General features: G+C 48.1%; 6 protein-coding genes across 6 annotated transcripts; 2 read left to right on the top strand and 4 right to left on the bottom strand.

Moving 5' to 3' along the window:
* Positions 1-30: 30 nt before the first annotated feature.
* On the bottom strand, positions 31-993 carry N7471_005158 (oxidoreductase, short-chain dehydrogenase/reductase family; the record flags this gene model as incomplete). The annotated part of the gene is made up of 3 exons (XM_057277877.1): positions 31-271; positions 333-881; positions 944-993. The coding sequence occupies 3 exons, from the start codon at positions 991-993 to the stop codon at positions 31-33; spliced, it is 840 nt and encodes a 279-aa protein (XP_057137487.1).
* Positions 994-1,721: 728 nt separating this feature from the next.
* N7471_005157 (Aldehyde dehydrogenase C-terminal) lies at positions 1,722-4,457 on the bottom strand. Its single transcript, XM_057277876.1, has 7 exons — positions 4,168-4,457; positions 3,887-4,113; positions 3,570-3,830; positions 2,944-3,366; positions 2,418-2,890; positions 1,944-2,367; positions 1,722-1,876 (listed from the first exon to the last, which is right to left on the bottom strand). The coding sequence occupies exons 1-7, from the start codon at positions 4,409-4,411 to the stop codon at positions 1,763-1,765; spliced, it is 2,166 nt and encodes a 721-aa protein (XP_057137486.1). The 5' UTR covers positions 4,412-4,457; the 3' UTR covers positions 1,722-1,762.
* A 409-nt stretch (positions 4,458-4,866) lies between these two features.
* Positions 4,867-6,523, top strand: N7471_005156 (glutamine synthetase family protein; the record flags this gene model as incomplete). The annotated part of the gene is made up of 6 exons (XM_057277875.1): positions 4,867-5,101; positions 5,182-5,286; positions 5,339-5,601; positions 5,653-5,705; positions 5,763-6,440; positions 6,493-6,523. The coding sequence occupies 6 exons, from the start codon at positions 4,867-4,869 to the stop codon at positions 6,521-6,523; spliced, it is 1,365 nt and encodes a 454-aa protein (XP_057137485.1).
* Positions 6,524-7,260: 737 nt separating this feature from the next.
* Positions 7,261-8,711, top strand: N7471_005155 (cation efflux family protein family; the record flags this gene model as incomplete). The annotated part of the gene is made up of 2 exons (XM_057277874.1): positions 7,261-7,575; positions 7,641-8,711. The coding sequence occupies 2 exons, from the start codon at positions 7,261-7,263 to the stop codon at positions 8,709-8,711; spliced, it is 1,386 nt and encodes a 461-aa protein (XP_057137484.1).
* A 1,498-nt stretch (positions 8,712-10,209) lies between these two features.
* ccpA lies at positions 10,210-10,679 on the bottom strand (the record flags this gene model as incomplete). The annotated part of the gene is made up of 2 exons (XM_057277873.1): positions 10,210-10,605; positions 10,665-10,679. The coding sequence occupies 2 exons, from the start codon at positions 10,677-10,679 to the stop codon at positions 10,210-10,212; spliced, it is 411 nt and encodes a 136-aa protein (XP_057137483.1).
* A 611-nt stretch (positions 10,680-11,290) lies between these two features.
* N7471_005153 (CAZyme family GT90) lies at positions 11,291-12,406 on the bottom strand (the record flags this gene model as incomplete). The annotated part of the gene is made up of 2 exons (XM_057277872.1): positions 11,291-12,196; positions 12,248-12,406. 2 exons carry the CDS (start codon positions 12,404-12,406, stop codon positions 11,291-11,293), a joined length of 1,065 nt encoding a protein of 354 aa, XP_057137482.1.
* Positions 12,407-12,778: the final 372 nt, after the last annotated feature.

The following is a 12,778-nucleotide window of genomic DNA, read 5'->3' as shown; positions in this document are numbered from 1 at the left end:
TATGTACAAACTAGAAAAGTCGCCATCCATTCATGCAGCCAAGTTCTTCGGTGCTTCCGTCGCCGGACCCTCAGGTGTAACATATGCCTTTGTCAAGCCACCATCGACGACGAAGTCAGTAGCATTCACGAAACTGCTCTCGTCACTAGCAAGGAAGATCACCGCATGGGCCTGTTCAACTGCCTCGCCAAACCGACCGGTAGGGAAATGCACCTCACGACGGAAGCGCTTTTCCTTGTCGTCACCAAGCCAATCCTGCAAGAGTGGCGTGCTATCTGAATGTCAGTTCCATCAAAGGGTTTAAACGGAGAAAGGGCAAAATATCAACATACTTGAGAGGTGCAGGACAAAGCGAGTTGAATCGGAACCCCTCGCGGGCATGAACAATAGCCAGCTCCCGGGTCATTGCCAATACAGCACCCTTGCTAGCGGTATACGCCAACTGCGGCGTCGCAGCCCCAACCAGCGCAACCATACTAGCAGTATTAATCACGCTAGCGCGCTTCTTGCCATGCCTCCGGAATGCGCGCACAGCATGCTTCGAGCCGTACCACACACCCTTCACATTGATATTCATTGTGCGATCCCAGATATCCTCAGGACACTCTTCCGAATCTCCATCCTTGGGGTGCATGATTCCAGCATTATTGAAGATGATATCTAGTCCACCCCAGGCATCAAGATGAGCGACTGCTGCTTCGACTTGGGACTCGTTTGACACGTCGACGACTTTAGTTTCGACTTTTCCGGTGCGGGTTGAGGCGGGCACGACACTGTTCACTTTGGACAGGGCTTTGTTCAGGCCCGCGTCACTAATGTCGGCCATTAGAACGGAGGCGCCTTCGCGGAGCATGAGGATTGTGGTTTCGAGGCCGATACCTCTGCTTTTTGTTAGTTGTGTCTTTTATTGTTTGGTTCGTCATAGTTGGATAGAGGTACATACCCAGCTGCACCGGTGACGATGGCATTCTTGCCTTCAAGACGCCCGACCATTTTGATATCGTGTGTGTGATATGATAGAAGGGGCTAGGGATAATGGAACAGTTTGCTGAAACAGTTTCAGTAGTTGACAAGAATGAATGAAAAAGACTGCAGAGGGTAGTCCCTCGATAATGGTCTGAATTTATACCATTTCTAATCTCCAATCTCCAATCTCCAATTTCCAGAGTCTACATTATAATTACCATACCGGAGCAGCTCCTACCGATATCCAGCCCACATGATAAGTTAGACCCAGCTAAACGGAGTCAGCGCGCTATATTCCCCCCTTTCCCTTTTTCAAATCATCTCGAATCACAAAAATGTGTTATGAGTTCAGAGCTCTATCGCGCTCCTACTACCCCACCCGACGGCGCGGTGAGCTCAACACGCGGGGCATGAGGGGTAGCTTTTAGGTGGATCTTCAACCATTCAGGTGCATGAAGCATTTTCCGGTCATATCATTGACTATCTTTGGTGGGGTCTCGGGGCTAAGGTAGCGCGGTCCCGGACCGCGCTATAGTGGGGGCAATTCGGATGAGCTTCAAACAATATTGGAGAGTAATGCAGATATGCATGGATGTTCACAGGGCTTATCTGTGTTACTCTCAATTCTAAATTATTTCATGAGCTGGCTATGGTTGGTTCTTGTCTTCGTGGCTCCGAGTTAAAGTTGTAGGAGACATGTTTGGATAGTTGGACAGTTGAATTGAACTAATGATATTGAGATTTCTTGAATTATTCCAGACTATAACACTATTTGATAATCTCCAGAACTGTCTACTTATGCTGAGCCGTCCTTGATGTGGTAGCTCTTCAACTTCACGAATCCGTCGTATCCCCGTGGGCCAAGAGTGCATCCCAGGCCAGATGTCTTCCAGCCGGTCCAGGCAAGGTCCTAATATCCAATATTAGCATCAACGAACCAATAACAGGTCGATTTAGAAATTGGCAAAATATCCTACCGGGCTTGGATAGTCACAGCGATTAATGAACACTGTACCGGCCTCAATGCGATCGATCAACTCCTCTCCGCGAGTGATATCCTTCGTCCAAACGCTCGCCGTCAGACCATATTCACTGTCATTCATCAATGTAATAGCTTCATCATCACTGGAAACCTTCATGATCGGCATCACAGGACCGAAAGTCTCCTCCTTCATCGTAGCCATGGTATGGTTGACATTGGTCAAAACAACCGGAGAGACAAAGTTGCCTTTTTGGATCTGAGGGTTGCTCGCCACCTCAAAGCTTAAGTTCTGAGGGGTAGAGTTGACAGCTCCTTTAGCAATTGCATCCTTGACGTGAGCAGCGATCTTCTCCATGGCCTGTGTTGAGATGACAGGGCCCGTTGTTGTGCTTTGATCCTGCGGATCACCAAGTTTATACCTGATTTGAATGTCAGAGATACATCCCCTTTTGAATGTAATCAAACTTACGATTTCAGCTCCTCCTGCACAGCGCAAACAAAGTCCTCGTAAATCTGCTCATGCACGTATACCCGCTCTATGGAACAGCAACTCTGTCCGGAATTGAAAACAGCCCCGTCCACAAGTTGCTCTGCAACGTGCTTCACGTCGGCATCCGGCCGAACATAAGCGGGGTCATTTCCACCGAGCTCGAGGTTGACGGGCTTGATGTGCTGGGCGGTTGCCTCCCTGAGTCTGATCCCACCTGCAGTTGATCCGGTAAATGAGACAGACTGGATTTCAGGAATCTGTGCCACCTGATCCAAAACATCTAGGTTTCCAATATGAATGACCTGAAGGACCTGAGGCGGAAGTCCTGCCTCAGTAAAGACCTCGAGCAGTCTATTTCCAAATAGCGGGGTCTGCGGTGAAGGGCGCAGGATAACGCTGTTACCAGCAAGAAGTGCCGGAACAAGAGCATTGACAGTAGTCAGGTAAGGGTACTATCATATTGATGAGCAAGTGTCTGGATACTTCAATAACAGTGCTCACTCACGTTCCAAGCTCCCGCAATAAGCACCGGTCCCACGGGAACACGCTTGACCGTTCGCCGGAAGCCCGCTTCAGGCCGACCAGGGAGATCGGATAGGCTCTCTTCGGCAATATCCATCAAGTACTCGGCGCGCAGACGCATGGTGTTGATCTCCGATGCACAATAACGGATAGGTCGCCCCATTTGCGCAGTCAGTTCGCCGGCCAGATCATCGCGGCGCTGTTCAATAATGTCCAGTGCTCGTTTCACAATGCTTTTTCGATCCTCCAGAGAGGTTGTTCTGTAGGACTCAAAGGCTTGCTTTGAGGCAGCAGCAACTTTGGTAGCTTCATTGAGTGAAGTGCCAGGCTGGTCAAAAATGACCTCGTGGGTTGAGGGACATATGGTACGAATTTGGTTTGACATAGCGTAGGTTGTGTATCTGGTCTGGGAAAAAGAGTGGAAGCCCAAAGGTGGGAGAGGGGGGACTTTATAGCGCGGAGCTGGTGCCGCGGTTGCAGTTCTGACAGCGTATCTTTTCTTTTTTAGCACTTTTTATTGTTTGTATCTCAATCTTATAACAATAGCACTTTATTTTGTATCTGCTCGATCTACTTGGTCTTCACATCTAATATGAATCTTGCAATTACCTTTGCTATCAACCACCCGTCATCTGAATCACCCATTCGGGATAACCCATTGCTATACAGTTCATCATCAAATATCCCATTATCGTGCCTGGCTTCGAGCAGGCATGACATGATACCTGCGTTGTATTCCGGGTGTCCTTGTACCGACAGCACTCGCTTGGGCAAGTAAAGACCCTGAACTTCACATTTTGGACTTGTAGCCAAATTTGTGCAACCGACAGGAGTATCAAAAACAATATCCCGGTGCATTTGTTGAATGCTCTGTATTTAATCAGAATCTCCCTCAATCGAACTTGTTCGGGTGTTTCTTCACTTACCAATGTATCCTTTCCAAACAGTTTCTTCCCGGCCTCAGTCAGGGTGAGCTTCTCGACAGAAATCTCCCATCCAGCTTCGTTTCTACCAACTCGAGCTCCCAGCGCCCGAGCAAGAATCTGATGCCCGAAGCAAATCCCAACCACGGGCTTCTTGTGTGTTAAGACAGTCTCGCGAACATTGCTTGTGAGGTCACGGATCCACTGATCGTCAGCCCAGGCATCGTGTTCTATCAAGTAATATTAGTTGCCCCATTCGGATATTGAAATGGATGGTAACGTACTGCTTCCAGTCAGAACAACGGCGTCGACGTTCTCTAGATCAGGAAATCGGTTATTGTGCACCATCTGATGTTCGCTAAATTCCACCGTAATATCTTTGAGCTTCTCGGATATTTCCAAGTCTTTGAAGGCTTGTCTCAAAATGTCTTGGAATATTGCGAAGTAGTCGCCATATTTTTGGAGAACAGGCTGGATAGGCGTGTCGCACACGAGAATGGCGACATGAATGCGAACAGAGGGTGTCATACTGGAGATGTGTACTTCCGCTTTTAGATTTAGATTCAGAATGAACAATGAACCCGTCAGGTTAATACGACGATTTAATCTCAAGCCCGTCTCTCAAGTTTTGTATCATTTCAACACGAGGATAAGCGCGCGCTGTGTACTGAACCCCACAGCGCGGACCGCGGAGCATCTCCGTGAGAACATCCGGCCATAGCTTCACCGATGACATCCATTGTTTTGCGTGTAAAGAGATTACACGCTATCGTTTATCGCCTGCACCGCGCGGGATTATTTTCGACCTGAGAAATGCAGCGCGGCATTAATGTTGACCACATATTGGACCCGCAACTTCAGCAACCCACTATTCACTCAATTGTATAAAGTCACAGGGGCCGGCGAAATGTCTCTTTCAATTCAAACCCCAACTTTTGGACTCAGTTAGTTATTCCTACTGCGATTGTTGAATTTTTTTCAGAATGACCACACCCACCATGATCACGGTTGAATCACTCCCAAACCTTCTCGCCGACGACATCAAAGTCAAAGTCGCCGGTATCGACAGCGATGGTGTGCTTCGTGGCAAGGTTATGGCCAAGGAGAAGTTCCTTGGGATTGCGGAAAAGGGATTCGGCTTCAGCTCAGCTCTTTTCGGTTGGGATATGCACGATATGCTATGGACAACCGATGCACGGGTCGCACCCCGGAATCAGGGTACGCAGATTTCCTGGCTATTCCAGATCTGAACTCGTTCCGCCGTCTCCCGTGGGAAGAAAACATTCCTTTCTTTCTAGTGCGATTTCTTGATGATACACGCCCGGTTTCTGCAGATGGGAGGAGTATGCTGAGGAGCCTGTGCGATAAGCTTGCGGGAGAGGGGCTTCATGCTTTTGCTGGAGGTAAGTTGCAGGAAAATCTGGCGAAGGAATCTGAAAGGCTGATACCAGACAGTCGAACTTGAATTTATGAATTTCCAGACTCCTTCCGAGGACGGATACGGCAGTGCAGGTTCCCAGCATCCCAATCTCGCTTCTTTCCTAGAGAAAAATGCACCTAGTGCCCTGCGACCAATTACAGCTGGCATGTTCTGCTATAGCTCAACACGACCAGTTGCGAACAAGAAGTACTTCTATGACATTTTCAATACTAGTGCGCAGATCAACTGCGGCATTGAAGGATGGCACACTGAGGGCGGGCCCGGTGTGTATGAAGCAGTATGTCATCCATCCTGGTCATTCCATGAACTCCTCTGATACTTCACATAGGCCTTGAAGGTTTCCGAGATTAGCGAAATGGCAGACAAAGTGGCATTATTCAAGTGAGTGCCGCAAATGCCGCAAATCATCTGTTGTTTCCACAGCTAACAAGTCGACAGGCTTTTAACCAAATCCCTAGGAGTTGACCACGGCGTTACACCATGCTTCATGGCTAAGCCCATGCAGGGCATGCCAGGTAGCTCTGGACACATCCACATCTCACTTGCTGACAAGGATGGGAAGAACCTGTTTGCAAGAGAGACACCCGAGGCAAACCCTCAATGGTCGGACATCGCACACCTCTCCGAAACAGGACGTCATTTCCTTGCCGGGCTTCTGGAAGCTCTGCCAGATATCATGCCATTGTTTGCACCGACTGTGAACTCATACAAGCGCCTCGTTGAGAACTACTGGGCGCCAGTGCACATTAGCTGGGGACTCGAGGACCGGATTGCCTCAATCCGTCTTATCACGCCACCAGTATGCAAGCCAGGTGCCACGCGTTTCGAAGTCCGCATTCCTGGAGCTGATCTCCATCCCCATTATGCACTGAGTGTCATCCTTGCAGCTGGCTGGAGGGGTGTACAGAAAAAGCTTGAGATCACGGTCCCACCGATGTCTGCACGCACGCCAGGGGACCGTCCAGAGCTTCTTCCCAATACTTTGGACAAGGCTTTGGACCGTTTCTCAGCTCCGGGAAGTATTGCACGGGAGATTCTGAGTTCAGAGTTTGTAGATTTCTTCACAGCCACAAGACAACACGAATTGGGTCTTTGGAGAGAGGCTGTCACTGATTGGTAAGTCGGAGATATTGTGCTGCCTATGAATGCAAGACTAACTCGGTTATAGGGAGTTGAAGCGATATATTGAAATAGTGTAAATTATAAATTATTGCTGAGCGTTGCGAAGCAAATTGATTTCATGACCGGGTATTCAGGTCTGAATCCTCGATTTTTCTTTCAAACAAATCAAATTTTTCTCTTACTATACCTGATTAATCTTGACCGATTCAAGTTGATTAGTTCCTTAAACAATCAAACAATCACATCTAGGAAAGAGGAGACAGGAAGTCTGTTTAGTCCATGGTGAACCAGCTTTGATATTTGCCGTGCATACCTAGGCCCTCCCCCGGTAGGCTCATATGATGTACAGCAACTGCTTCGCTCTGTATATATATACAGCTCTTATTGAGATGAAGTCCGAAAAGTGACCTCTCAGTATGGAACAAGGTCCCCACGCCCGCATATGGTATCACAACCAATGAAGTCTTTCGTACTTGTGCATGTTTCTGCAGGTCATGGGCTTGTATCGAATAAGATTTAAGCCAACCGGGAATAAATACTGAGACTAGTGTGTCACCTCCTTTTGTACAAACGATCCCCATGAACCTGTCCTCATGCATTCAATCTTACTCAGAGGCTAAGATACTGGAGGAACCTTCCAAGGTTGCTAGGCTTTTAGGTTTGGGGGTGCGTTTAGGCCGCCCACGTGATGATCGGCAAAAACACTGGGGCTCGTCCGGGGGTTGATCCCCAGCCTGAACCTACATATGGACTCATGTGTATGTACATAGGAACCATCAATTCATAAAGGCATTCTGTTCGCAAAGCCAGCGCGATGGCTTCGAACCTTCCTCTCCCTCTCCCGCCGCGCACCCCTACTCCGCCAGCGGACGACGAATATGCTTCCCAGATCAACTCAGGGATACCCATCGATCGCAATTCCCTATCGCCGCTTAAGGCTTCCTTTCCGAAGGGTATCATGGATTCTGAAAGCAGGGATACCCTGAGCCCCACGAAGTCCTCTTTCAATCTGCCAACCTCGCCTGAAGATGCAGAGACACCGATCGAGAATGGCTCGGGCGACACCTCCCCCGCCGGGCCATTCAATTTCAATACCACTGTTATGGCGAAGAGCCCAGTGGTCAAATCGGTGAGTTGAATCGTGCTAGTGACCTGTGATGTGCGGCGGTGCTAACTTATTCCCTCGTGTTTCAGAACATGGGACAACGTCGTGGCCACAAGTACAAACACAGTAGCATCTCACACCAGATCTTCCTCGAGCCTCCTCCTCGCGCGCCCCTAGCCCTTCCGAACTCCCTGCCGATGCCAACACTGAAAGAATGCCGATCTAGCATGTCGAAGGACCAAAAGACTCGCTTCTGGTGGAGTCTATGCCATATGTTCATTGCGGCGTACACACTCTGGACCGCACATGGGTCCCTGGCGATGACAGCGTTGTCGCATCTGATTCTATTTGATTCACTCGGGGCTCTCTTGTGCGTTGCTGTTGATGTGCTGGGCAATTTTGAAGTTTGGAAAAGATCGACTATCCGCCACCCGTTCGGCCTTGAACGTGCAGAAGTTCTAGCCGGATTCGCAATGGCTGTGCTTCTTTTGTTTATGGGGATGGATCTCATCTCCCACAATCTGCAACATTTCCTCGAAAAGGCTGGTCATGAGCCTCACCACCAGCATGACCATGATCGGGTTTCTCTGGGTAGTGTGGATGTGACTGCAGTTCTAGCTATTTCATCGACGCTTGTGTCAGCAATTGGTCTCAAGAACCATGCTCGAATTGGGAAGGCTATGCGATTTGGGTATATCCAATCTCTTCCATCGGTCTTGAGCAACCCGTCCCACTTCCTCACCCTCTCTTGTTCAACTCTGCTGCTTCTTTTACCTCTGGTCTCAATCCGGATCTATGATTGGCTCGATAAGCTCCTATCTGGCACCATTGCATTCTCAATGTGCTTCCTAGGAACTCGCTTGGTGAAGACTCTAGGGTCCATGCTTCTCATGTCCTACTCCGGCCAAGGAGTGTCTGATGTGATCAAGGATATTGAAGCCGACGCTGCTGTGTTCGGCATTGATGATGCTCGATTCTGGCAGGTCCATTATGGGCTATGTATGGCAAACCTCAAGCTCCGAGTCAATGGTTCTGAGGATAATCTTGTCCGGCTACGGGAGAAGATATCCAGCTTGATTCGCAACAGGCTGGGTGGCGGGTATGGCACCGGGGGTCAAAGATGGGAGGTATCTTTGCAATTCACGATTGAGCGTGCATGATCTCTTCAATTTCGATGTCTGATATCTTATCTGTTCAGCTGTGCATATGTCATTCATTCTACGGGATACCCCTGTATATTATGAACGTTCACTTCATAGCCAACATAGATGTTTTCAAGTTCACAAAATCAGTGTACGAGAGTATCTAATTAATGGGTGTGCAGTGGCACGTAAGAACGAAATCAGCTAGTAGCTCGTCGCATATGTTTGATCATCTCCGACTTGTTGCATATAGGGTGCCAAGCCACTCTTTCTCTACACTGAAAAGGTCTAAGCGATGATCACCAGGAGAGCCAGAAGAACAAATAGCTTGGGCCGGGTGACTCGCTGTTTGGAGTCATATAGAAGGTATTTCCAACAGAAGGGTTAAACATCAAACGAAGAGCAAAGGTACTGCAGATATGAAACAGTGCAATATGTTCATCTTCGCAGCCATGCACGAGATCAAACCGCCCCGAGTCTGGCTCGAAATGCACCTTCTGGGGGATTCAGACAGTATGATTTAGGTCAAATTATTTATAGTCATTTGCTTTCAGCCTCAAGAGTCTCACCTTGCAGTTGTTGTCGAATATCTATTTTTAACCTCTTGGTCTCGGTCTATCGACCACACCATCCTCATATACAAAGCTCATGCAGTATCCACCTGTTCTTTTGTTGCGAGAGTTCATAAACTCTATAATCTGACCGTAGAAACAGAGCAACACTACAATCGAGATGTGGGGGTTATCCCCAACATATATACGGGGAGCTAAGTACACCTCATCTCCAGATATATATTTTTTTAGAGGCAAGTAGCGGAGTTTCTCCGCCGTATCTTGTACTGAATCCCAATTGACTAAGAACCTTTAACGTGTATGACTCGAGCACCTGTTTAGTGGGTTTAACGGCGAATATATCAGTTGAATATAACGCATTCATAGGTGAAGCCCGGGAGTGAAGTCTCAGTTACGTGATAGCAGTGGGGATTACATAGTACATGAAGTTCAGATAGTTATGACCTAGAACAGCCCGGGTGATATATTATAGTCAAGAGCAACGTCAAGCTTTCTCTTCATGAGGCAAAGGTACTAGGTTCGTCCCCTTATGACGAAAGAAGTGTGTAGTTTAATTGCTTGTTGGACCATGTACTGCTGGGAGTCTCCCTCACCCTCCCTTCTTCCACTTTTCTTCTATTCCCTATGTCTGAGATTGAGTTGGAAATACAATATCTTTTTTTGGCGTTTGATTGGGGATGAAGTTCTTCATATAAGAGCATCGGATGATCGGGGTCTCTGGACGGCAAGAAACATTATGATATGGAGTATAATCTCATGGGAAACATAGTCCAGGAAGTACTCGGTAATATCACGGAGATATCTGTGAGTTAAAGCCAAGTAAAAATACATAAGAGAAAACAGACAATAAAAGAATGTAGAAATCTATCGCCAATCCAAGGCCTTCATAGAATCCAACGTGGCACATCGACAGCCGTCATTGCATAAAAATCAATTTTACACCTCTAGTAGAAACCGTGGCAAGCCAGCTTGAAGGAGACATAGCCAGGTTCGAGGATGTCAGGAATACACTTGCCCTCAGTGAATGGGCCGTGGTGGAAAGGCAGGAAGTGCACAGGCTCGCCAGAGCAGCCCTCATTGTTCCAGATGATCACACCTTGGCAGAAGAACGTGTCCTTGGTGTCCAAGCGAGCGCGGAATGAATAGTTGTCAATGCTCCAGTCATTGTTGACAGGAGTCTTGTCGCAAGTCACGGGAGTGGCGCTCACATCAGCAGAGAACTTGGGCTCGCCGATTGCGGGATAGCCAACGTCGCACTTCTCCCAGGACAGGAAACTGACGGTGGCGACAGGGAAGCCGGCGTAGACAGTCATGGCAAAGGTAGCCGCGGTGGCAAGGGTCTGTGGTGTGTGAGCAAGTTGTATACATCTGGGTGTAGACGATAAATGGGTGGAATTACCTTAGAGAAGTGCATCTTGGTCAGGGATTGCGGTTGTTTGGTAAAGAAAGTAATTCTCCGGCTAGGAAAGGCGTTAAAGAGAGTGTTGATGGTGTGAAAATAGTTAGCTTGAGGAATTTGACGGGGAACTGCGTCTCATGGTATTTAAGAAGCCATGGTACGCGACGATCATTATGGTTGGGTAAACATAGTCTCAAAACACAGGCTTTTCGAGCATGTGGAATGTAGGAGTTTAATTGAGTATTTAGTCTTTCGCATCAAAGGAGCAAAGGCACTGGAGGGAAGGGGAAAAAAGGGTTGGAATGTGTGGGAGCTCAAAACTGTCTTGGCGGGTAAATGTTGGTCTCCCACAAGAATGAAGCGCAGGTTTTACAAAGGGCCAAATTATCTCTCCAGTTTAGTGGTAGCCTTAATTGTAGCAACCCTCACCTGATTCCATATAATTGTCAATTGGGCTTGGCTGGTACCTATTTGATCCCAGGGTGGGCTATCCAGCAAACCAGTTGTATACTGCCCAGCTCGCGCGTTCAGCGCAAGCCTCAACTGCGAGGATTTTAGCAATAAGAGAACGGGATCCGAAATAGCAACAAATCAAGGAATCACATGTATATATTTCTAGAGTACTTTCACCGGGGATCATACTCCACCTCTCCCATCAATAAGAAACTCTCCACGGAAATACCTCTCCATTCCTTCTTCCCATCCACCATTTTGAAGAATTCAGGCTCGAAATCGATGACCTTCTTCCACTCCCGCACCAACCGACGCCAGTAGCACACCTCCGCTGCAGGAGTGAGATACCTCTCGCGGAAAATTTGAACGCTGTTATCCGCAATTCGTCTGGCCTCATCATCATGAGACAAAAGTTGCTGCATCTGTTGTTCCAAATCTGACCAGTCACGCCTCACCTGGACGAAGTTTTGCTCGGGCCCTGACGACTTCATAAGATGATAGTAGTGCTGGATCCACTCCAGCTCGTGCGAGACAACCACACTCCTGCAACTCTGGAGATACTTCAGACGGCCAGAGTACGTATTCCCTTCTGTCTGCGCGACATATTGATACTCACAGTGCTGCGGCATAGTCTTGTAGTCATTTTTCAGACTGTCCTTGTCGTTCCACACAAGGGCCTTCACATCCGCCCAGGACTTGTTTTTCGTCACTTGAATAAGCTTATCCCGGATCGTTGGGCCCATGATCGGCACTCCACGCCAGAGCAGCTTGGCAGTTTTATTACTCCAAGTCAGCCCTTCCTCTTCCGCCCATTCAGCCTTGGCTTGAACTTCGCGTGTAGACCCAGCTTTAGTCTCTGGCCAGGACCAGTATCCGAAATCCGGGATCAGCCAGATAGACTTGTCTTTTGCGCGACGGGCGTATCCCCAGAGGGGTAATTCATCAACCGAGTCGTCTGTATTGAAAGCGAATTCAATATTAGGGAGCGGCTCTGGCGATGAAAGGATCGCTCGATTTATCGCAGACAGTGTAGCTTTTTCTCGGGACCAAATGGAGCCTTCCTTGTCGATCACATACAACTAGACCATACTTAGCATTACTTTGGTGACCCACGAGCTCATGTTGCTTACCTGCTGATCATATATCATAGCTCGAATGTATCCATTTCGGGCTGGGATCGCATCCAGTTCCTTGAGAGATATTGGACGAGATTTGCGATCATCCCTGGCGCGATCAAGTTCGGCGTATAGATCGGGGAATGCCTGGTCACATTGGTCTTGTGTGAGCATCAGGTTATCTCTATCGCGCTGATAATTCCAGAAGCCATCAAATAAATGCTCTCTGTTTGGCTTTTTAGCAGGAAATTTATCAGGTACTCCATTGTATGTGAGTGGTCGTGATCGTTCAGGTTGATAGTAAATATAGAGCCCTAGGACTATAAGGATGCAGGGCAGAAGAGCCGCCACCCGTTTTATTGTGGTCGGCATACCTCTAAGAAGGAAATAGATTTTAGATGGCGACAGAAGGTCCCGCCTTCAAAGGGAAAAATAACAATGGTGATAAGACTAGGCGCGCTAGTTAGATACTAGTTAGATCTTGGCGTTAGCCTGCTCTATTGGATGGGGCTGAGCGTCGAAGTTTATCAAGATTGTTTACAGGGG

Source organism: Penicillium samsonianum (assembly GCF_028829775.1).
Source record: "Penicillium samsonianum strain IBT 33392 chromosome Unknown utg000003l_segment0_segment0, whole genome shotgun sequence".
NCBI classification, from domain to species: domain Eukaryota; kingdom Fungi; phylum Ascomycota; class Eurotiomycetes; order Eurotiales; family Aspergillaceae; genus Penicillium; species Penicillium samsonianum.
Note: the sequence above shows the minus strand (reverse complement) of the source record. Positions and strands in the feature narration are given on the sequence as shown.

Excerpts from the sequence above, each read along its gene's own strand:
- N7471_005157 (XM_057277876.1), bottom strand. The coding sequence starts at position 4,411 with ATGACACCCTCTGTTCGCATTCATGTCGCCATTCTCGTGTGCGACACG. Across the intron at positions 3,831-3,886 it reads TGTTTGGAAAGGATACATTG|AGCATTCAACAAATGCACCG; the intron begins GTAAGTGAAGAA and ends GATTAAATACAG. Across the intron at positions 3,367-3,569 it reads ACGGGTGGTTGATAGCAAAG|ACCAGATACACAACCTACGC; the intron begins GTAATTGCAAGA and ends TCTTTTTCCCAG.